General features: G+C 40.8%; 1 protein-coding gene across 1 annotated transcript; it reads right to left on the reverse strand.

Annotated features, from left to right (window-relative positions):
- Nucleotides 1-1,061: 1,061 nt before the first annotated feature.
- On the reverse strand, nucleotides 1,062-25,159 carry mpdz (multiple PDZ domain crumbs cell polarity complex component). Its single transcript, XM_010792096.1, has 30 exons — nucleotides 25,145-25,159; nucleotides 23,609-23,714; nucleotides 22,683-22,881; nucleotides 21,596-21,637; nucleotides 20,451-20,558; nucleotides 20,222-20,302; nucleotides 19,563-19,740; nucleotides 19,290-19,400; nucleotides 15,719-15,781; nucleotides 15,477-15,548; nucleotides 14,385-14,577; nucleotides 12,699-12,895; nucleotides 12,522-12,613; nucleotides 11,655-11,751; nucleotides 10,752-10,814; nucleotides 9,989-10,084; nucleotides 9,839-9,913; nucleotides 9,594-9,762; nucleotides 9,358-9,503; nucleotides 8,301-8,384; nucleotides 7,009-7,202; nucleotides 6,645-6,659; nucleotides 4,484-4,631; nucleotides 4,326-4,412; nucleotides 4,157-4,241; nucleotides 3,592-3,755; nucleotides 2,768-2,872; nucleotides 2,551-2,645; nucleotides 2,332-2,455; nucleotides 1,062-2,251 (listed from the first exon to the last, which is right to left on the reverse strand). The coding sequence occupies exons 1-30, from the start codon at nucleotides 25,157-25,159 to the stop codon at nucleotides 2,105-2,107; spliced, it is 3,351 nt and encodes a 1,116-aa protein (XP_010790398.1). The 3' UTR covers nucleotides 1,062-2,104.

Genomic DNA, 25,159 nt, shown 5'->3' on the forward strand with positions numbered 1-25,159 from the left:
TGAACGTTATCTCACAGGTTACATCTGAAGGGTCATGAAGTCAACATTTGTCATGCAACAGGACATGTCTTTGTTTTAAAAATGTTTTATGAATCCAAGAATGGATTCTTGTTCATGGTCATATCCCTTGAAAATGTACATAGAGGCCTGATTGACATCTTGATAATGCAGTCTTTAAACTATGGCGCCATTGACGTGGAAACTTTACACCACTCGCCCACACTCAAGCCGAGCGTGACGCAGTGGCCACATCTGATCACACATCTGAGGGGCCTGTGCAGACAAGTGTTGTGTAAACCAACCTGCGTCTGCTGCACCCTGGGGAGGCTGCATGAGGGTTCAACATGGGGGAGCCACTAAAGCAACAGGTGCTGTAGGAAAGCTCAGCTGGGGAGTGCTAGCTGCGTTAGCTAGCAGCAGCTGCAGGTAACTGTTGACCTTAGGGTGAACAGTTGAGCTAATTCTCCTGAACAACCCCCAGACCTCATTAGACGGTGGGCTTCAAAGTTCTAGCATGACTCCTGTGATTAATTGGCACCCATGAACCGACTTAAGGAAGCGTACTTCATGCACAGGACCCCACACACACATACAGTACACATAGGGCTGAGACAGGCCGTGAGCAACTGCAGAGACAGATGGGATGTCATGTTTTAATGGAGAGCTGTGTCTCTCTCCATTCAGGCTTTATTAAGTCTCAGGTGACAACTGAGTCTATTCAAGCAAGTCTATATTATCCTCTGTCTATAAATCTCGCTTCATGTGCATTTAATTTCAACCCGTTGTGACTCCCCCCTTTCATAAATGCGACAGTGAATTGCTTTTATCTCCTTTATAGAAAATGTATTTGTGTGATGTATGGCAGCTGTGAATATGCTGTACAATAACTCAAGCAGTTAGATGGAGTAACAGCTGCCCTGCACTTCACAATGCTCAACAGGCTTTTTAAAAGAGCATTTGTTTCTGAATTTAATTGTGTTTTTAGATTATTTTAAGAAGGAGGAAGATGTCTGCTTTTTGCATATAGGCCTACAAGGCACAAGAAAAGTGAAACGCATAGATTGAATCCAAAGGTCACTTTTATTTAATTCAGTGTGAATAAATTCAATACTGTCCCATTGACAGAGCTAGAAATGCATATTTATGGTGATAAAACAGAGAAGAGAAAGAAACTAGAGCACACAACACATGCCTAAAGCCTTCAGGAGCTACACGCTACATGACTTTTTTTCAGTAAACAGTAAGAGAGCAGGTCCGTTATTAAATCAAACCCTCAAAGAGTCAAACCTAGTGAGCCGGCCTTTTGCTTTTCTGTGCACTTAATACTAAAGAATTCAGAATACTTACATAATACCTTTTTATATATCGGCTTTAGCAGCAATATATTTCAGTGAGTAGGACACACAAACACACAAACAATTCCTCATTTAGTAAAGTGTGCACTCCGACGACACACTTCTTAGTTTTAAGGACTTCACATATTTTTTCCGTTTTTTACAGACTTCTAGCCATCATCATTTAATAATGTTCTCTTGGACACTTTTGCTAGAACAACAGTGACTTTAGGCTATGTATTTTTGAATACTTTCAGGAAAATCAACACGATGAATTGCTGCTTACAGCTAATACAGAAATTAGCTCAATTTAGCTACTCTGCTAATCACCTCGAGGGAGTTGCATGCTGTTTCATCCTCTGATTGTGGTATAAATAGACATCAGACTGCTAAAAACGTTGAAAACAGGCTTCTCTGTAGAAATACTTTTGTGTTAATATTGATCAAACAATTCATTTAAATACAGGAAAATACTTCAATCCAGAGCCAGGGAATGTAAGAGAGTTGTTCCTTAAACTATTTTCAACCTCTTTGAGATTAAAATAAGAACTTTTTATGAACTTAACTTGACATGACTGGTTCAGGGAACATATATTTTTTTAATCTATGTGCTGTAGGCTTACGTGGATCACAGTGTTTAAAGCTACATTCAATAATGATAACAAGCTCCTTCGTGAATATCAGGAAATAAAGCAGTGTGATCATTTCACCTCTGGAGATTTAAGCACATCCCACTAATCAATTTGAGTTCTGACATGTGTGAGTGTGTATTATGAGAGGACAGTGAGTGTGACGGTCCCTTTGGTCCTCTTCAGGATGCCCACGGCTTCTTCATGAGTGACGCCCTCCAGAGTCTGCCCGTTAACCGCCATTATCTGATCCCCTCGCTTCAGTCGGCCGTCCTCCGCCGCTGCCCCCTTTAAAACACACATACAAAAGTTAAATACATATTTCTTCCAGTTCTGCAAATATACAAACAGAGCATTGTGTCTTGTACCTTTCCAAACACGGTTTTAACGTAGATGGGCAGGTCTCCATGGGGGCTACCGTACCCCCCCACTATACTGAAGCCCAGGCCATCAGGTCCTCTCTCCAGATTGATGCTTTTATACTGAGGGGGGCTGAAGCAAACACGGACAATGTTGTTAAAAAAAAAATCCCCTTCTACTTGCAGCTCCATAATTGTTTTCTTCTTTGTATAGTAAACAGCGGATACCCGAGGTCGTCCTGGAAGATGCAGCTGGGAGTAAGAGCAGTAGCCGGGGGTTCCGGAGGGGGTCCGGTCACAGAGGTGTCGCCGCCTGCTACCACCTGTAGGTATACCAAAACACACACTCTCTTATGTTGCAAGATACAGACAAGGTGAGGTGCTAGGGCTCCATCAGGGTGACTTCAGGTACTCTTCTCACAATTGAAAAAGCGTGTGTGTGTACCTGCAGCTGTATTGTGCCTGTGGCGCTCTTCAGCAGACTGACAGCCTGAGCGTGGGTCATGCCTTCAGCCGAGCTCCCACAGATACTGACGATGCGGTCCCCAATCTGGAATAGAGTTTCGTGCAATTTTAAAAAAGACACAAGAGCAAAACACGTTGGAAAGACAGTTGGCAGCAGAGAAAATGTAAAGAAAGCTGGTTCTATGACTTGTTATAATGTTTTCTTCTAATCGATGAATCTAGAAAATGATCGGCATATTAATCTACAAAGAAAGTAATCATGAGTTGCAGCCCTTTTATTCCCTTAAAGACCGTATGCATATGTATAAGCAATGTTAAGTATGCAGTAGTCATGTTATCTAGTTTCTATAAATGTATTGTTTCTTGACAAAAGTCTCTCCATGATAGCAGGATGTGGATAACGATTTGAAATGTAATTCACCACGCCGTACGACTGAGTAATTTCATGATGTCGAGTTATCCTCTCTCATTCCCTGTGAAAGGATAAAGCAGCTTTAATATACTATTCAAGATTGGCCTCTTTTACTTCAATGAGCCCTTCAGTGGGCTAACTGATCTGAATGCAGCAGTGGGAGATTTATTACCCGTGTTAGCGCTATGGCTATTGTCCTCCTCTCTGTCACACAGAGCTACAATTGTTTTTCTCCGTCTCTAACTAATAGCTCTTGACCTTTGAAACTGAGTAAAGTGAGTGGGAATGATATGCCCGTACATCATTAATATTCACATTAAATCCCACACAAGAATTACTGGCATGCAGACTCTTGGTTCAGTATTCAGAGAGAGAAGATGCACATGTCGTACTTTGAGCTGCTGAGTCTGAGCAGCCAGGCCCACAGGGTTCATCATGGCGATGAAGATGGGGATATCCCCCAGAGGGCTGCCCACGCCCCCCGCTATACTGACCCCCAGAGAGTCATGGGGCCCCTTAGTGAACTCCACTGTCCTGGTCTCCTGATGCTCTTGAGCTGTGAAGGGAACAAACATGCACAATGATCAGAAACCTGGGCCACGTTTCTCCTATGTTTCTTCCTGCTTTCTTAATAGTGCAGACGCTTTTCCACATCCTAATTTCTGCAGTTTTCTTTTTTTATATATCTGAGAAACTGAGCAGCGGATCCTGGATAACAATACATCACTTTTTGTAGATATATAGGAGGCTTTTGCCATATTTCTACATGTGTATACCACCTCAATTTGACGTTAGTGCAGCAGCATAATAACAGCTAAAGCCTAGACTGCTGCAGACATGCTACTTAGCTAAAGCTAGTTAGCAGCAAGACGCCTAGCTTCTGCACATATGACTACCATAAAACCTCGCATTGCCTTGATTTATTGTCACTTGGAGTACTTGGGGCATGATACTCACTGTCTAGACACATGTTTGGTTTGTCGGGGTCAGTAGGGCCGTTGTCTGCCTGAGAGACCAACCTGGTGCTGCCATTCTCACTCATCTGAAACAGAGTCATTTAGCGTTGTCACTTTTTGTCAGAGAAAACAATCAAATGTAATTCCGCAAAGATGTTTAGTAACAGTACCTGACTGCTCTGAGAGAGTCTTCTTTCAGAGTGGAAGGGCCCGGCTTTAAACCTCCCCACCTCCATGTTGATGGGCCCCACGCAGCACTGCAACACGAGAACAGTATTTAGTTTAAACCATACATTTAATTCACCAACCGTGAGTGTGACAGTCATACCTTGAGCAGTGCAGCCATGGCCTCCTGCGTGCTCGTCCTCACATCCTCCCCGTTGACGGACAGGATCTGATCGCCCTGCATCAGCCGTCCGTCAGTGTCCACCAGCCCCCCCTTCACAATGTCAGACACAAACACTCCGGTGTCGTTCCTGTTAAGAAAGGAACAGCACAGTGAGATAACATTTACTGTAAAAGTCATAATGTACTAGTTGACCTTCATTGTAACATACAGTACTGCTGTAGTTTAACATTTCATTCATAATACACTATTGATCCAGCAATTTCACATTTGTCCTCTGCACAAATGTAGCTTGCCCTCCAGGGGAGCAGCAGGTAAGGATGGAATATTTAAAAGCAACTGTGACCTCAATAAATGTGTTTTCCATCCTGAATCCTGCATATGCTCAGAATATAACTAAATAGAAAATACGTTGTCTGCTGCTTTGCATGCTCAATATTTAGTTTTGGTTTCCTAGTGCATAATCTGCAGACCACAATACACAGTAGAACTAAGGTAAAAGAAGAAGCAGTCGGTTAGGTTTAAAACATATTTACAATGGTGTATGCTGAGGTAGCAAGCTAGCTGCAAAAAGTGTCTGTCGTTAAATTTAGATTTATGGCAACAAATAGATATCTGCCTTTGCACAGGGGACGTCTGAAATGTTGCCACATAAGCATTGGCCTGATGGTGGAGCGTGGTGATTGTACTGCCCAGTTTAACTACTTTAAAAACCGTAAACTGCAGAACAAGCTTGCTGCAGTCAGGCAGAAAAATGGAGAAGCTATCACATTGAATGCCAACTGACTACTACTGTTTCCCCATCTTCAACCCACTAGATTTTCATGAGATATTAACTTGAGTGCAATAGCACAAGTGTTTTTCACACCTATTAAAGTCAGCTGTTCGTTGTTGTTATTGCCACCTGCTCATCCCCCCTCAGCAACAACCCCATGCTTCCCCCTCTCTCGATCTAATTATCTCTCCAACAAATCTTCAAATGATCAATCTTCAAAACACCCTTTCACAACATTGTTTGTCTGAAGCCAAAGGTCAACATAGTCACAAAAGATATGCTCACTCTGAGCGCTGACCTCTGGGAAATGCAGATAAATGCAGAGGTCGGGCTGCATTATATCGGATTTTTTTTTTCTCCTGCAATTTATTCCTCTATCAAGCAAATAAATTGTTTAAGTTATTTGCCTTTCTGTCGAGCAGCCCTAGCAGAGACCTGTGTGTGTTTTCCTGAAGCACATCCTCCCTGCAGACCTTGCACATCTGAGGTGCCAATCTCCACGTGGATAAAACTAACCGGAGCAGATCATCCGATCCTCCTCGCCACAGACTCCTGGCTGTCACTCCTCACCACTAACTGCTAGCTTGCACTTTCCATTTCAAACCAGAGTTTTATGCTGTCTCTTCCTATGGAGCATTGTTGTTTTTTCAGCTTGTGTAGCAAAACTAATGTGAGAGAATGATTTACAACTTCATTTAAATAACCAACGTGGCTTTTCATCCTGCAGCAGCCCAGTAAGCTAATGAATCTCCTATTATTATATAAATAGATTTTATACAAAAGTGTGACAGACTAACATTTAACACACATTTAACAGTGTATATGAATGTGTAGGTCATTCACTTAGTATGATCCCAGAGGTAAAATAAGTCACTACTCCCCCTCTTCCACATGTGCTTTACCTACAAATATTTATGTGAAAACAAATGGTGTTTGTGTAAGAAGATCTACAACCTGTACCAGTCAGACGTGTGTGAAGCTTCCTTCACAGCTCTAAATTGAACTTATTTCAAATTTCTGATGGTAAAAAAAGCATCATATCTGTCAGTACTGTCAGAAATATGATTGAATTTAAAGGTGATTTTTAGCTCTAGTACTTTGCAGCCACAGTTGTTTGTCCTACGAGGTTTGTAGGTCAGTAGTTTGTAAGGTTGTGTGTTTGGGAATGCATGCATTTATGTGGTTGCAGCTATTTCAGTGTTGCACTTTTTTCTGCCATCCTTATTTTCACTATGCTACCTCACACACATTTCTCTGGCTATAGTATCTACATTTAAATATAACAAGACAAACTGTGTGTCTTGTGTGTGTATGTTATCTCTATCTATCTAGCTCTATACACAACACACACTATCTGAATGTGATTACCTCTCATCCCGTGATCTGCATTAAAAAAGAGAATGAATACAGTTACTGTCAAACTATGGTGACTCTTAGATAACTATTTAATTATGTTTCATATATTTCCATTCCATCATTTCCATTACTTTTTTTTATATTTGTAGTGTATCCGTTTTTATAGTCAAGAGACAAGCTCATCATTTAAAAAAAATCCAAAATTTGACAATTTCAAGGTTTTATTTGTTCCTTTTTCTTATTTAATTCTGTTCTAAGCTATGTTTACGCGTATATTAAGGGTTACCAAGATTCCTTGTTTGCTAACTTAATAATAATAACTGTAATATTGTCCCACTATGCATTAAGTTGTAGTCCTAGCACTAATCGTCCTCACCTCCTCCCCACGATGCTCAGGCCCAGGCCCTGTCCCGGCTGCTTGTGCAGCTCCACACTGAAGGAGTCCCACAGGTCCTCCTCCTTGTACTGCGCCTCGTCCCTGAAGACCACCAGCCGGACCCTCTGGGGGGTCTGCCGCAGGACGTTGATCGCCTCATCGTGACTCGCTACTCGCAGGTCGATGCCGTTCACCTGAGAGGTCAGTGTAAAAGTTAGATATTATCGTGTCTCCAGTAACACAATGTCAGCGTTTTTCCAACTTTTTCAGAAATCCTTACTTTGACAATTGATAAAAGTTATTTTTTTTTTCATGTGATCTAAACATTTCAATGCTGTTCAGTTAAATATGTGCTAAAATGAGTCTGTACAAGATTGAAACATTTAGGAACAACCACAGAACATGATAAATGTATGTAGTTTATTGCATAAAACAAACTGTCTGGGAAAATGTATTCATTTAAAAGCAGCAGAGCCCTTTTCATCTCTTTTCATATGAAGTGAATGCAGCAACAGCAGAGAGCTATAAAAGTCTTAACAGCGTCATTTCATGCTAAAAGAGAATTTTCCTTTGGCCACTGAGGTCACATTTCTTCAAACTGCGGAGCTATCTAACTCTGGATCATAATATGAAAATGTTACAACGCTTAGAGGGAAGCAGAGTGGTCAGCGTGAGGATTGATGTCCGGCTCCTCTGCCCACATTAAAGTGGGGAAATACCCCATTAGCTTTTTCCCATTGCAGCGTGCTGTGCGCTGGGAAAAAAAGCTCCTTTCACTTTTCCTCTCTGACCCGATCATCTAAACAGAACAGCTTGGCTCCAGGACAGAAATGAAAAGAAGAGAGCAATTAAGTCATAAGGCCTTGAATGCGTGTGTGTTTGTGTGTGTGCAGTGCACACCCCTAATTTCAGGTCTACTGATTGAGCTTCCATAACAAAACTCCTCCCCCGCCCCCTCCCTCTTTCACAAAGCCTGAGGTCAAACGCAGGGCAAATCCAAGTTGAGCTGCGATATTTAACTTGTCTCTCAGCATCATACGTTCACAAGGAAGCACAAAACAGCCGGCTAAACACAAAAATAAGATGGGAAATGATGCCTTTTACTGAAAAAAAAACCCTGGAAGTCCTTAAAATGAAGACTTAGTAATGCTAAAACGTTTCTATAGTGTATATTAGAGTCGTATATCGATGCGTTTCTCACACTAAACCAAGCATTTATTCGAAAGCTCCTTCAGTTATTGACATGTGTTCAGCCTCATTTTTATCTATCTCGTTTGTGATACTCATTATACCTCCAGGATTTGGTCTCCTGCCCAGAGTCTGCCATCTTTAGAAGCAGCTCCTTCTTCATACACTTCATGGATAATGATGGCCCCCTGCAGTGAGAGGAAGAGAAAATGAGAGCAGTAGTGATTTAACTGGAGGAAAGGAGATGGGTACAGGACAGTAGGTAGTGCGAGGAAATATAAAGCAGTTGCATAAGGTCCATCTTTGTAGCGACTTATTTTAGACTTATTTTGGTTTCTGTTTTCTAAGTGTGAGTGTCATTTGGGGTTCAGAGGTTACATTCCTGGGCTGGATATTGTCTGCTGCGGACAAAGAGCTGCTCCACCAAGCCTGAATGAGCAGACAGAATAGATGTGCCGAGGAGGAGGAGGAGCAGGAGGAAGGCTAGGACAACATCATATCCTACATTCCTGAGCCACCGTGGCTATTTTTGAACCTGCGTTACACCACCAGCACAAATTCTCACTGGGTGGCATGTTTTGTCGGGACTTAAAGTACAGTCATGGTACTTTTTTTTTTTTAGGATTTACAGTATCCTTTGGAAATGATTCTCCTGGTTAGGATTCATTCAGTGTGGATGGTTCAGGAGATGTTTAGTCTCTTCTCCTCTGATATAAAGTGGTCAAACAGTGAATACATTTTCAGTTTGAGGTTACAATTCGGAGTTTTTGTAAATAGCCATGGGTCATTGCAAGCGAATTTATACATTTTGTGCAGCTAACTTTATAAAAAGCCTACTACTACATGTGTGATGCCAAAAGGTTTAGTTGTTTTTAGACATTAAATTGCAGAATTATCCACAGAGGATTAACAATGCATTTTCACATTTAAAATAGGCTTAAAATCGGATTTAAAAAAGTGCATTTTGGACAACTTCCTGCTGACAAATGCTCAAAAGAGATACAATGATTTTACAGCAGACCAGAGGAAACCTTTAAATTACACATTGATATTGCTTTGAACATTTTTGAGAACATTTTGGGTAAGGTAAATATACAATCTAACAAAATGACGGGAAAATGCAGAAATTCTAAATAATATATGTCATTGATATTCTCCTACCAGCAGGGTGTCGCAGCCCCCCACGATGCTGAGGCCGAGGCCGGTGCGGCCCTTGAAGATGTCGATGGTCGTCTCGCAGCCGGGGATGATGGGACACGTCGTGGGGTCACAGGTCAGCGTGGTGGGGGTGGAGGAGCGACTCGGACCTGCAGCAGAGGAAGAACAAGGTGAGCTGATTGATCTTTTATGTATCTCCCTGAATAAGAAGTCAAACGTCCAAAAAAAAGGGGACCCACTCATCACTGCCTCTGCCTCCGGTTGACTCAGAGTCGTTGCGGCAATGCTATGCATGCTGGGAAAGCCTGGGAGGATGCCATCGGAGCAATCCCCATCCTCACTGGTGGACGGGAGAGACGAGAAGGTGAGCTTCACCGGACCTTTGGATGTCCTCAGGAGAGAGTTCACCTAAAACAGAGAATAAATCATTAGACATCATCTTTTCTTCTGGCATAAGAAAACTCACAGGGAATACTTTATTTACCTGTTCCACAGTGTAGCCGAGCACTGATTCCCCGTTCACAGTTAGGAGTTTGTCCCCTGGTCTCATACAGCCCTCCTGCACATCACAGTTTAGATCAGTAATCACTTTTGTAACACGCACTCATCATCAGCTGCAGGATGTGAGACTTACCTTCCCTGTGTGTCCTCTCACTTCAGATATACTCTGAATCTCCACTCCGTTCTCTGTGTTTCCCTCCACGAAGGTGATGCCCAGTCCTCCGTCCTCCTGTTGGACAAACACAGCATTGAGTACACACAGCAAATAATGGAGCTGCAGAAAACAAGCATTAATGATGATAATTATCTCCAGAAAGGTAAGAAGCTGCCCCGATTCTCCCACATTTTCACTGTTAGCTCCTGCGGCTTTACACACACCACCGCATGGGGTCTTTTTTACTCATTCTTTTTAAACAGTTAGTTCACTGGAATCACAATAATTTTGTTTCCAAATGAGTCCGATTCTGAGGCTTCTACTGTATGATATATGTAAGAATAGGTATATAAAATAACTGAAAATATTCCAGTTTACCGAAGGGACTATTTTCTTTGCTTAACATGTTTCAAATGTGAAGTTTTTCAATGCTTGACTCTGAAAACCTTAGCAAATATAACTGAAAATATCTGCAGGGCAAGAAAGTAGACACCACAAGAGGTAGCAATGTTTTTCTCTTTTGGGTGAACTGAGGCTTTATGACCCTTTGGAACTGCTTTTTCTTTTTATTCCGTCTCTTTTCTGTTTCCTGGCCGTTAGTCAGACTCCACCGCTCTCGTTCTGTCATACCCCGTTGACTGTTTTTGTGTACACCTCCCTCATTATAGACAGACTTCCTGTCTATTATGGTCTTTATTTTGGTGTTTCCAAAGAGCAGTCTGTCCCGTGTCAAGTGTCTCACCTTCAGCTTTATGGCGTGATGAATATATTTCGAAGTGTCTCCGTTAGCAGCAGTAGTTTCTGGCTGTGAGGAAAACAGCAGCAGGTAGTTAGTGCAGTTTGAAGTATAAATACATGTGTACGTGTGTGTGTTGGCTGCTCAGCGTGTTTGTGGTTTTGGTGGTCACACAGGAACTGCAGGACCACACAAAGAGACTTTTAGGAGCAAACATGCATGAAAACAATTTAGGAGCGTGCTGCAGCGTACAAACTAAATTACACAGGAGCAGGGGTGGAACATAACTCGGTACATTTACTCAAGTTTAGTACATTTTTGACTTACTGCTATGCTACTTTATTCTGCTACACTTCTACATCTCAGGGGAAATATTGTACTTTTGACTTACTATTTAGTTAGATACTACTTATCTACCCAGTAGTATTCAAAAGTAACGTTGGCTCCGTGTAGTGAAAAATGAACTACTCTTATTTGTATTTGTTAGTTAAACCAACACAATAATATAATTTTCAAAGGAAACGGTTGATGTCTTTAAAGGCCCAAAGATATCCACTTTAAATGAAAATCACGAAATAGGGCTATTCATATTTGAGAAAGCGGAAAACAATATTTTCTGTCATTTTATAGAACAAATTATACTTTCAATAATTACGTGGTTAAAAAATGATATATTATCCAGCATTATCAATACATTTACTAAAGTAACATTTTAAATGCAGGACTTGTAAATGACTATTTTAGATTCTGGTACTTTTACTGAAGTAACGTATCTTTGTATGTCTTCCACAGCTGCATGTGGGTAAAGTAGAAGCACTAATCAAAGTGTGTGAGTTATATGCAGACAGAGCTTTAACATCTGCATCATGTGTGACTGTTGTTTTTGTGGGGCCATGTTGTGGGTGGTACCTCAGTGGGGGGCTCCTCAGGGTCTCCCCCCTCCATGTCTCTCCCCTCCTGCTCTCTCACCGGTCCCACAGCCATCTGCTGCAGCGCCTCCGTGTTCCTGCTCCAGAGAGGGGGAGTCATAACTCTTAAATAAACGCTGCTCTTCCATGAGTTACACGTCTGATCACAGTGTTTCTCTCCGGGTCAGCGCAGGGATGAGAATTAAGTAGGAGGTTAAGTAGTGTGATTCTGGAGAGGGCTGTTTGAGGAGGGGTCAAAGGTCAACATGTCTGACTCTGTGCTGATGTGTAGACTGCTCACTGATCTGTTTCACTGACCATTTTCTTAAGTAAAAAACAAAGAAATGATACTTCAATAAACTGCAACTTCAAAATGCCCAGTTACAGTAATAAAGAAAAAAATGATGTATCTATTGTTTTCTAAATATGTGTTTTGTTTTATTCGTTTTGGCTATGAAGATTACCTTTGTGCATTGCATTGTGGGAGAAAAGTACACATAAACAGCACACTTATGAATGTTTTTCTTTAGTGTCACTTTGTCATACTTAATTTTTTTACTTTACATACACAAAACCTTGTAGATGCAGCTATAGTGGTGTGTAAATTCCAGTTGTAGTATTCAAATTGAACTACAATTTAATATTTTTAACAATACATTTAGCTTATATGATGAAGAATGTGTTACTTAATTTATATTCTGACACTCCGCCTTCAACTGTGTGCTTCTGTTGAATCGCAACAGCCCCCTCTATGGTATTTTGAACAACATTACAACAGATTTGAACTTTTTCAGGTCAGATGCTATCATGAACAGTCTGACAATGAAATATAGGTGCCATGAAAGTGTGCTCATAGTACTTTTTTTACCTGACAAAGATGATTTTGACTCTGGAAGGAGCGCTCTTGATGATGGAGGAGGCGTTCTGGTGACTGTGTCCGTAGAGGACTTGCCCGTTGATCTGACCGGATACACAAATATATCAGTAATGAATTATTCCTCTATGTAGTGACACATCCTGACATTTCTTTCCCAAACCCCCTTACCTCCAGCAGCTCGTCCCCCACCACCATGCGTCCATCCCTGCCCGCCGCCCCGTTGGGGTCGATGCCCACCACGAACACACTCATGCGGGAGCGGTCCCTGTTCCCGGCCAGGCTGAGACCCAGGCCCGTCCTCCCCTTCTCCAGCTCCATCATGTGCAGGACCCCCGGGAGGCCGCCGTAACGCTGGGAGACGTTCTCTGGAAAAGGTGAAGACAGAAAGATGTAAACTGATGTACAGAGATGGCAAAAGTACACACATCCTTTACTCAAGTAGAAGTACAGATACTCGTGTTTAAAAATACTCTGGTAAAGTACTGACTAAACTTCTTTACTCAAGTAAAAGAAAAGAAGTATGGGCTTCCAAATGTACTTAAGTAAAAAGTACCCATAACTAGCAGCTGTTTTAAAGAGTACCTGACCTCCCTTTATATTAATAGAACAATAATGTCATTGTTAGCTAATGAATGTTTCCATGCTGAACAACGGCAACATGACAACGTTTTCATTGGTCCCTCTTCTTTAGAGAAGACCAGGAAATGATGGATACACGGATCGTGTTCAAATCAATAGGCACGCAATGACTCTAAATAATAATGATCAGGCCACCAAACACACATTAAAACTAAAGTAACCTGTTTTGAAAATGTAAGAAGTAGAAAGTACAGGTATTTGTTAAAAATGTAAGAAGTAAAAGTAAAAAGTTGGCAGAAAAATAAGTAGTGGAGTAAAGTACTGATACCAGAAAAACATTAACTTAAGTATTTGTACTCCTCTAATTCCCATCTCTGCTGATGTATAATTTCTCATTTTCTGTCGTGTTGCTCAAAAGAAGGGTCATTGTTTGGAATTGGTTAAACCCACAGGCATCAAAAGATGTACATATCAGGCTGCTGAGTTTGTATTTCTTTTTCTCAAACTTGTTTGCAAAGTTTTTCATCTATTCCATCCTCTCCTGTCCCTCTCCCCCTCTCCCGCCAGACAGACCGATGTTCTCCTGTTGTTCTGGGCTTCCTGCCACTGTTGGGCCATCAGTCCTGCACTAATCTCCACAACTCACCTCCCTGGGCCCAACCTCATCAATCTTATCCCCGCAGGACGGGAACACTCTCTCACACACATGCACACACTCACACACAATCTCTCTCACACAGAGTCCCAGGTGTGTGCAGCAGGAAGTCCGGTCTCCGGAGTTGAATGTGTCTGACTGTGTGACCCGTTCTCCTTGAAGCGGTGACTTCGTGCTGCAGTTTGACATTCAGCAGTCTGCCGGATGCTAAGAGTTTAATTTGACTGAAGTTACAGCCACATAAAGACTGTGAATGTGTGCTCTTCTTCTTGCAGATGGATTTATGAACATGAGAGAAACTACATTAAAAGTGCCTTTGAGGACCTCTAGTGGCAGAGAGGTGATAACGCATGTTGCTTCTGTCAATGCATATCCTGTCTGTATTCCTTAACTATACTATTCAAATGAAACTTCCAGGGGTTTATTGCTATCCCGCACATTTCTCCAAAGTCACATTCACTTAAACTTGGGTTGAATTGATAGGCCGGAGTGGATTTAAAATGACACACACTATCCTTTTCACCTGTTGTGTCTCCCCTTAAATGTCAAAAAAGACCTTAACTCTTGATTCTAACACAGTATATAATTGCACATTTAAATAAAAGACTAAGTAGACTCACTCCAGTTGTATCCAAACTCATCCTCCTCTTCCTCTTCCTCCTGCTGCTCCACCCTCTGCTCCTCCTCTTCCTCTGCAGGTCCTCCAGGACTCTCCGTCAGTGTGTCGGTGTCAGTCTCCCCCACATGGGGCATCACCGGCAGGGGGAGGACGGCGCTGGTGGGAGGTGCCTTCACCGCTTCACGCTTCACAGACTGTCACGCCACAGGAGGAGTTGGAAAACAGTTTATCAGTGAGCGGTGAGGAGGAAGAAGAGTTTTTTATAGTGAAGCTTGAATCATGTTGAGATGAAGATGTGATAATGCAAATGCTTGGTTTACATCAACTGCTTCATCACTTCTATGTTAGGCTGAGAAATAATAGTGTAATATAGATGCTTAAGGCTAGAATTAGGTTCATTAGAATATAGCTTGATTTATAATGTGATGCTTATATTTAAGTATATCGTTATTTTTTATAACTGATGTATTGCATATAATTAAACAATAATCACTCATCATGACACTTACCTGAAAACCAGGGGAAATAAATCACATTTTGATCACTTTAACTGTTGTTTAAAGTGGTTTACAACAAGATGATGTGCAAAAATATCTCGAATGTGTCTTTGTCATCCGCTTAAGTGAGTAAATATTTTTGAAAGCGAGAAAGAAAAGACAAACAGGACAAAACATTTTGATTTCACAAAAATGGACAAAGGAAAAGAGACAGATGGAGGAGATGTTAGGACATGAACAAGTGTATGAATGTACAGCATGTTGAAATATATTCAAAACATGAACTGTATTAGAGCCGCTAGTCCAAGACTAGTCCATCAACAAAATAATGATTATGGATTAATTATGCAAAAATATCAGACATATATATTTTTTTTTAATAAAACTGAATATCTTACTGTTCTGGGGTGAACAAACAAGACATCACCTTTTTCATTTTACGGACCAAATCATTATTATAGAGACAAATCTGCTGATTAATTGATCATTAAAGTGATGCTTAGTTGCAGCCCTGAACTGTATCATGGTGTATTTACATTGCTGTACATCATACACAGAGTGAGGAAGGGGAGAGCTCAACGCAGAGACCCACAAACCTTAAATGGGGTAGGAGTGAAAGGGTTAGTTGGGGAGAGGCGGAGGAAAAGTCTACTTTGACTGTAAGCCTCCTACGGAGAAAGACAAAGGGTGAGAACTTTAGACGACAACACACAAACCTACATCTAGGTGAAACTCAGCTACTCCAAACTTGTAAAGCTACCTGTTTGTACATTGAGCAACACTTTCTGAGCTGTGGAACAATGGCAAACACTCAGCGGAGGTTAACTGAAACACCCACCTTGTCCTTGTTGTCTTTCGTCACAGCTGCAGCTCTGTCCTCTCCGGAGTCTGCTCTCGAAGACTGCCACGCATCACACACACACACATGAAGGTAAACACTCACACATTCATTTGAATGGAGAAAACTGTCATAACATTCACTTCTGCGTCACCACACTGTGAAAGATCCTGTATCATAGGGCTGCACGATATAATAAAAAAAAAAAATGTTTTCTTGCTATATAAAAAAAAATGTGTCAATATTATCAATGTTATCTTAATCTTCCTCCTGTTTATCATGCTTTCTGTTGAATGACACCTTGGACCATCACTTCTTTGAGTTCATTGGCCTTTCTTGACTTTGCATGTTTTGCAATGGGACTATTGTGCATGTGTACATGGCAAAGTTGATGATGAATTGATAAATTACCGACCCTATATGCCCTACTGTGTCATATTTTAATCCTATTCATATGAATCAGTTCATACAAAGTGTTCTGAATGACCATATGCTGCATCTTGAAAAACGATCTGTTTATATTGGGGCAACTGAAGAAAAACCGACATTTCTTAGACAACAGCCAAACATTGATGTGTTGAGTGGAGAAGCTTCTGCAGCAGCATCACATGTCGGTCCAATCGTGACCCTTTATCCTCACTGATGGAGCTTAAAAGGTTTTGCAAGAAAGTCTGGCGTGTTGAACAAAAGATACTGCAGTTTACAGTTCTTCACATAATTGTGTTTGTGTTGAGTGCTGCCTGTCTTATCAAGTTGTCTCCTTTGCATCGGCAGTGAGACACTTGGGACAATGTTTGAGGGATAATTGTTAGAAAGTGGGCCTTGGAAGCTGAGGACAGGAGGAAAAATATAATGCACTTATAGTAAAAGCCTGTGCTATGATTTAAATGTGTGCTGCAACAAAAGGGCCGCAGCAGAGCACAGGAAGAGAGGCAACATGTGCTCGGAGGAGAGAATCAAATCACATTTCAGTAGAAAAGTGCACTTTAAAATGAAAGTATCGTTCTTTTTTTTATTGGTGCTTTTCGAATTTGAAATGTTTTCCTTCAGAAAGCAGAACAGAGTTTAATATCTGAATAGTTATCCCAAGTAATATAGTTATTGCAATATTCAAAGATATTGCATATTTGTCTCATACCGTGCAGCCCTAGTAAACCTGCATTCCAAATTATTTGTAATGTTTAACCCAGGACTCAGCACAAACGCATGCATGCTCTGCTTCATTGTCCTCATGCAGCTCATAGTGTACACAGTGTAAAGCAGTACAGGGGACACACATAAGCAGACAGACAGACATGGGGAGGGGGCTTCTAACCTGAGGGGGGGCAGGGGCTAAGCAGGTTTGGTTAGTGCAGCAAGCACTCGACCCGCGGTGGCTACTGAGCTGCAGAAAGGGCAGCAGCGGCCTCTAAAAGCAACACACAGGACCAACAAGCTGACAACATGAGGGATATTTAACATGAGGGCTGAGCTTTTCTGACAACATTGAATCAGAGGCCATCCAGGAGGAAGGAAAAGGCGAGTTTGTGGGGAACCTCAGGTTTTATTTAAATGAGTCACCATTAAAGCAAGCTACTTCCTTCAGGACAGCCATTCCTCTACATCAAAAAATAATCACAGCAAAGCCTCTTTCTCTGAAATAATTTAACCGAATGTTTCAAAGACTTCTCGAGGCTACCCTGAGATTATTCACTGCTTACAAGAGAAGTATTTAAACTTATAGGCAGACAGCATGGATATGCTTTATTCTCTGCAGATGGCTGCATTTAAAAAAAACGGCATTATGGCCTGCCTACAGCACTTAGAGGTATCACCCAATCAATATAAAAATTCTCACACTGTTCAGCCCATTGTGATGAATTTCAATGGAGCTGCAACTCAATATCAGTGACTTTAAAGTACATTGAAAGCATGTCTTGCAGTCTTGAGCACATTTTGAAAGCCGCAGAGCCACACAGTATGAATGATTTCTTTATTTGCTTTTCTATTGCTTACTTGAGGAGTTTCTTGATAAGGGGACATTTCAATAACCCCCATGGAGAAATTGCATTAGGATTCTAGTCTAAATGTGTATAGAATGTCAGCATTACACACAGGTTTTGAGTTTCTATTATGCTGTGACACAATAGATTTCCCCCCCTTTTGATTAAAAACAACATTGTGGGTTATCTCATTGTTACCGTTAGATTACCCTGTGATAGAAAACAGAATAGGATGTCTGGATATTCAAATAAAAGCCCTGCTTCTTTTTCTCCCGGAAGGAAACTCCAATTCTTAGGCTGTCTTTATTTCTGTCAATACACACATCGAGTCAAATATGCAGTTCGAGAGAACATTTGCTAACAGTGTGGAGGCAGAAGGGATGAAGATGAAGTGTGATGGAGAGGAAGGATTACCTGACATGTGCGATGTGGCATGCAAGCTGGGTTATATACTGACACAGGCTGAGAAAGCAGGGCGGAGGGACATAAATGCAACTCATAATGTAGTCAAACATGATATGTGAACTATTGACAAAAGGTTTTAACGTCTTTAAAGTAATTAATCCCCATATGGGGAGCTACAGCAGGCAGATGGTTAGCTTGACCCAGCATACAGAATGGAAGCAGAAAATGGCTAACGTTAGCCTAAAGATCACAAAACTTGATGTAATTTAGAGTAGTCAAAACTAAGTGATTTTACCAAAATGTTAAACCAATGTTTTATGGGTAATAAATGAAGGTTTACTCTTAGAACGGTTGGAGGGTGACTATATTTAAAGTTGTGTTAATTAAACGTCATCCCACGTAGCATTTGCTGCTTTAGCTTAGCAGAGATAATCTGGAGTGACTTACTTTATAGCCCAATGCTATCTCTACACTTTAAAAGTCAGAAAATGCTGATCCGATGTGTGCACAAATGTGTGGGAACCATGGAGATGCTAACTTCAGGGTTAGTACCATAAAATGTCCTCCCTGCAGCTCTCTATTCACTCTCCTTGTTCCTCTTTTATCGGTCTTCACCAGCTCCAAAGGGAAATATCATCTGGCTGCTAAGTGAAGCTAATAGCTGCTAACCACTCCACTGTTGTTGTCTGACTGCTGTTTAGTGCCTAACCCTATTTAGCATACAGTGGGTTTTAAAGCTTTTTCCCTCAAATCCGTTTAAAGTCACTGTAGTGGAGTTTAGTTCTCCATTAACATGAATTATTGCTCTGCATGTGCTACATTACATTATGAGTTGCTACAAGGCTTAATTAGTAGCCATGCTAAGGAAAGCATTATATCTGAATGCAAGCGATTGACTCTGAGATCTGACACCAGCTGCAGGGACTATTTAGTCATGGTTTAAAAGCCTGAGGGCACTTTCAAACAACAAAGGAGTAGCAGTTAGAGGTTAAAAACTTGATAATTTATTTAACATGACACAGAGGGTTTGTTGTTGCTCTCATTGGATATTTCAAAAATCAAACCTGACACACCGGGTTTTTGAAAGGGCCCTGTGCAGATGAACTGCTACATTAGGTGAAAATGGAAAAGGATAATGATCTTTAGAGAATAAGGTAGTTAGTTTGACTATTATTTGGACTCACCCTGGGCCTGTGGATGATACTCTGAACCAAGAAGGTGACGGGGTTTCCTCCCTTGCGGATAGCCTCCACTGCCTCCTCGTGGCTGGCATCTCTTAGATCTACTCCATCCACCTGTCACAGAAAATATTGGGGAATCCTTACTTTTTTAAAGATTTTAAACTCTTTTCAGTTCTCTCACATTACTGCACCTTAATAAAATAACACTATAGGAGGTAACTACTCAAAATCACAACTTCACGTCTGCTTGTTCTACCACCTGTATTCTTCCCTTACCTCTACGATCCTGTCTCCAGTCTTCAGGGTCCCGTTCTGTCCCGCAGGACTGTCCTCCAGGATGTGTTTGATGAAGATGCCCCTCATCACCTCTCCGTTGCTCAGCCGACTGCCCATCCCCCGGCCCCCGACAATACTGATACCCAGAGACTTGCCTGGCGCCCGGAAGAGCTCCACTCTGAGGAAGGAACACATGCATTTTTATTTGTACACTTCTTAAATGTCACTTTTCTACTGATATGTCACTGTAAACGTTATCCCCTTTATTTTGTCTATAATAACATCACTTTGATTATTTGATGCATATGTCATCATTGTAGTTAACTCATATGAACACTGCTATTTTGTATTGTTTATTATTTAGTTTGACAGACTATTCACCACATTTAAACTCAATATTCTTTCTGGAATACAGTTTGGTCTCTGTAGGCTTTTCTTTAACCAGAAAAAAACAGGAGTCTTTGAGGTAGCTGCAAGAGAACTGAATCTGACAAAAACCTGTTAATATTTATACTCAATGTTGGGGAAAGATTGTCATTTATTAAATCCCACGTAGTTCAAGTGTATTCAATATGTGGATCCACTGTGTTAGTTTTCAAAACCATATCCCTCCTTGAAATGTTCACAATATTATTAGATTACATACAGTGTGTACTCACTTCCTGGGTTGGTTCCAATTGCTGTAAGAGGCACTCTCCTCTCCCTCTCCATCTTCCCGCTCAGGGAGGTTAGGAATATCTCTAAAAATACCAAGGTGAACGGAAACAGTAAGGTACAAAACAAAAACTCACAGGAAGACTGCTGCCTAGCAAACATGCATGCAAACAGGGCACCTATAAATGTAACTGGCACGTCACACAAGTCATTGTGCACAGAATGAGTACATACTTCGGATCTGGAGCTGGGACTGCATGGATTTCATCGGAGACTTCCTCTGTAGTCTGCTCTAGGCTGGCCTTGTACTCCTCCAGATACTCTGCAGGTACATATGTGATTCTAAACACATACACACAGACATGAACACAAACACAAGCACACACAAATGAGTCAGACATGTCCTAAAGCAAATGTCTTCACCCTCCAATGACCTTCTTAGTGGCACTCACATTTCGCCAAAAATAGAGAATAACTGGCGAGAGTTTTTTCATTGAGCTAAAGAGCTTCTTTCCAATCTTTTTATTCATATTCAGACACTTCTTTCTCTCGTCCCATAAGCCCCAGAGAGCAGTAACACTGATCCGACTGTGGAACACAGATGTTTACCTTCATAAAGTCTGAGACATCACGTCTTCTGTCACCTACTGTGTGAGACAAATCTGCAGGGTGTAGCCATCATTAATTCATGAGTCGCTTACTAATTCATGTTAAGAAATGAACCAAAAGCTAGCTGACAAAATCTGACACCCACTTAGAGTTCTTCTTCCAAACAATTCAGAGTGAAGTTGATGCTGAAGGGCACATTAACACATTTAAAGGACGCTGACAGATCGTCAACAGATGGGCTGATCTGCTTTTTAAACATGATGCACGCAGACAGAGAGAAAGAAAGATGATTCCCAGTGAAAGATGAAATGGAGGTTGATGAAAACATCACAGCATGCAGTGAGAGAAATGGTTAGGCAGGGAGTTATAAATGGTACAAAAGAAATTAGACTGGTCATTAGTGAATATGTTAGTCACAGAAATATGAAAAGGTTAAACAGCAAGGCAAGAGATGCAGTCAATCAAGGTTTATCCAGTTATTATAGTGTATGTGTTAAGATGTGAACAGATTTAAAGTTATTTTGAGAAACACTTTAATGTTATTTTCTTTACAAAATAACTTAAATGCGATTTAACATATCTGAATTATATTTATAGTGACATCTTACACAATAAGACTATGCTGTTGTCATTGTTTGACAACCATTACGTGTCTGGATAAAGCTTTTTTTAACTGCGATGAATGCCGTCAGCAAATCAAGAGAGAGGAAGTCAAAACAAACATGGCGGCTGCGTGGAGAGACACCAGCTTGGACGTTAGGCATACTCACACATAAAACGGGCACAGGTCGTCCTCAGGTGCACTAGCAGATCTAGAATGTGAAGAAGCTTTTAATTTAATTTAATTTTTTTAAGGATTTATGCCCCGGAGTGAAAAAACGGCCAGGTTTAGTTCAGCAAGCACAATTTATGACACACCTCGTCCCAATGTAGAATATCGTCTAGTTGTGTAACATAATGTGCCTAATTTTGTTCTTAGGATTAGTTAAGCTGCAACATTTCTGCGACAAACAACAAACACTCTTTTCATTACCCAGTTAATAGAAACAATAGACACGCAACATCAATTCCAATACAAATATTTTAAATATTATTAATCTAAATCAAATCAAATAATTTAAATACATTTGATGCCTCATAAAAGACATTCATATGTTTTGTTTGGCAATGATGCAATCCTAATGTAATTGAGTTTAGACCATGAGGTGCCTCGCTCTGTAGGAAAATAACAGGCATCTCTCTTCAGGTTCTCGAGTTATTCTGAAGAAATGCTAAGAATCTCCACACCATTCATTGTTCAGTAGAAAATAAATATTTCATTAGACCTTGGTATGAACTTCGTGCTTTCTCACTGAATTTCAGTAAATTCATGTTTGCAGTAGAGAATGAATGCTTGGAAATATGTTTACCAAATGCTGTAATTGCAATGAATGGTTTGGTCTATAAAATCAAGGCCAAAAATCAAATTTAAAGTGGGCTGTGATGACTGCAGGGATGAAGATAGAAAAGACATATAAAGGCAACAGTGAAAGATTTTAGTTTATTCTAGTCCAAGGTGAAGTCTTAAGATGTCTTGTTTTATCAGTCTAAAACCCAAAGACATTTCCTCTAATATGATACAAAACAGAAAAAGGTTAAAGCAATATTTTTCTGAACTTCATGCACAAAATACTTGGAGATACTTTTTATTTTTGAGTGACTAATAGTTGCAGCTTCACATTAAACATAACAACATTTCAGAGATCTGACTTTTTTGTATTTATTAGGACTAAAACCTCTACCTGTTGTTGCATTTGTGGTGCAGCCGTACACCCCCTTTGCAGTAACGTGTGTGTGTGTGTGTCTCATGTGTCTCACCCCAGGTCGGGTCCGATGAGTGAGTGTCGTCGCAGCATGGCTCGGGCCTGAGCGTTGGTCATGTGAGCAGTGGGCTCTCCGTTGATGGCCAGGATCAGATCCCCGACCCCCAGACGCCCATCCCGGCTGATGGAGCCGCCGTGGATGATGCTGCGGATCAGCATCCCCAGACTGGCCTTCATCGCGCTCACAGTCATCCCTTCAGGTAGATTTGAAGAAACTGTTACACTCTGAAATTGGGTTTGGATCTAAATTAACCAGAAATTGACTTAATTCCGCCATTACTGAGAGTATAGATCGAAAAGTAGGTATTTCCCAAGGAAGATTTTTGAATAACTTAATAATAGCGTATTTTTATTAATTTACATATTTCCCCGCACATTGTCCAAAACCCCACAGTATTAACACATTTGAATTTCAATGGAGTATGTGGAAATGTTAACCTCTTCCCTTATAACTCAGTGTACATAAGCATAACATCAGTGTTTCATTTAAAAGTGGATTTTGGTTGAACTCCACATGGTTTAAAGATTATAAAAACAAAACCCAAATGTATTTTGTTGAAATGTTGAATTGAGCATAAAAGAGAAACCTTCAGTGGGCTAAAAAGCAAAACTAGGCACTGGAAATCTTCATAACGCCTATTTGTTTTAGAAGCTAAAACTTAGCATGCTCCGAGCCAGCAGCAGCCCCATGGGTGGGTTTTGAAATGCAAATCCTCTGAAAGGATCCTTTCAGAGTGAAAAACAGACAAAAACCTCTCTATCATTTTAACTTTTTTAGCTGGCATTCAGAAGACAAAATGACACAAAAGAAAAGGCCATTTCTCCTTTCAGTCATGCAACCTAATTTACACTTCTATGAAGAATAAGTCGAAAAATAAATAAAATAATAACAAATCAAAACGTGAAGAAATCAACACAAACCCAGGCTGGAGTTGCCCTTCACGACTGTGATCGTCCTTTCAAAGCTGCTCCCCGAGGTCAGCGCTTCTTCATCAGCGTCCTCCGCTCTCACAGCAGCATCTTCATCCTTCAAGGTGATCATTCAAAAGTTAATCATGAAGGTAAATGAAAATATGATGCCCGATTCAAACAAAGCGGAGAAAAGCTAAGTGCAGCTGATTGAAAATAAATAAGCTTTGAAGGATGAGTGTCTTCTGTTTGGAAAGAGCCACTGGGGAGTGGATTACCTTAAGAAAATCCGTTAAGAGAAGACGAAGCACGATGATTTAGCATATTTTATAATAAACCTTGAACATTTATCAGAAATACTCACTGCTCATCTTCTTTTTTCTAACTTGTTTGACATTAGACATACTTTGATTACAGCTCTCTTTCTCCAAACATGTAAAACAGGGGTAACTGGACAATCAAAAATGCTGTCGTAAGCTGGAGTAAGGGTAAAGTATTACTGCTTTTTATATATCCAAGATATTAGCTATAGAGGTGACAGTTCACCTCCATGGCACTGGAGAGGTGTGCAAGGCACTGAAACCCCAACTGCTCCCTGGTGCCGTAAAAAGATACTAGGCTTTTTGCTCTGGCACCTCTCCATAAAAAAAATCTTGTGTTTGTGCATGTGTGTATTTTTACTGTGTTATATGACAATTTCCCCTAGAAGGTTAACAAAGCGGATTCTTCTTCTTCTCTTCAGCTACAAACTCTGTATTTTGGTCCAATCAGAACTTGAACTGGCGACCTTTTGGTTCCCAAGCCAAGTTAATACAGACTTAATGGGGACCTATCATGCAAAATGCACTTTTGTACGTCTTTTATACATGAATATGTGTCCCCGGTGTTCCAGGGAACTCACCAAGTGTCAGAAAACACAACCCTCTCTATTTTCCTCCATACCCCAATCTCTTAAAAAGGGGCTGCAACGGATCTGATACAGACTGATCCAGATTTGAACACTTCTATGACGTCACAGAAGTGGCGCTACGGCTATTGGGCCAACTCCACCAATCAGGAGGAGACAGCCACGGACATCGCCGTTCGAAAGCGCTGGAGACGCTGTAGTACATATGCCAGGCCTGTAGATGGTGCTGTTCTCACAGAATCAGCCCATGCAAAGACAGTGTTAAATTGAGCGAAATGAGGAATGGCTAAAATGCATGATCTGTTTGGTATTTTGAAAAATAAAAAGTATAAATATGCCTTATATAGGCATGGTCCTACACTATATTATTCAAATATAGCATGATAGGTCCACTTTAATTGATTGTCTGATTATTTTCTTGATCAATCATAATTATTTGGTGTGAAAAAGGAAATGTAGTGAACATTTATTTCATAATTTCCATGAAAATTATGAAATAATAAACAGCCCCAACTAAAGAGAACCAACCAGCGTCCGATTTCCGTTTACCAGTTCTACCATGACCTTAACCAGGTGCTTATTGTTACCCAAACCATTATCAACTGCTAACACCACCCACAATGTTTTTATGACATACTTACCCAAACCTTAGCCAT

The sequence above is a fragment of the Notothenia coriiceps genome, unplaced genomic scaffold (assembly GCF_000735185.1).
Source record: "Notothenia coriiceps isolate Sejong01 unplaced genomic scaffold, NC01 NC01_scaffold00036304, whole genome shotgun sequence".
Taxonomy (NCBI): Eukaryota; Metazoa; Chordata; class Actinopteri; order Perciformes; family Nototheniidae; genus Notothenia; species Notothenia coriiceps.

Coding starts and splice junctions, on each gene's coding strand:
- mpdz (XM_010792096.1), bottom strand. Junction 19,401..19,562: donor CTGGAGACAGGATCGTAGAG/GTAAGGGAAGAA, acceptor TTTCTGTGACAG/GTGGATGGAGTAGATCTAAG. Junction 9,914..9,988: donor TGAGAGGACACACAGGGAAG/GTAAGTCTCACA, acceptor TGTGATGTGCAG/GAGGGCTGTATGAGACCAGG.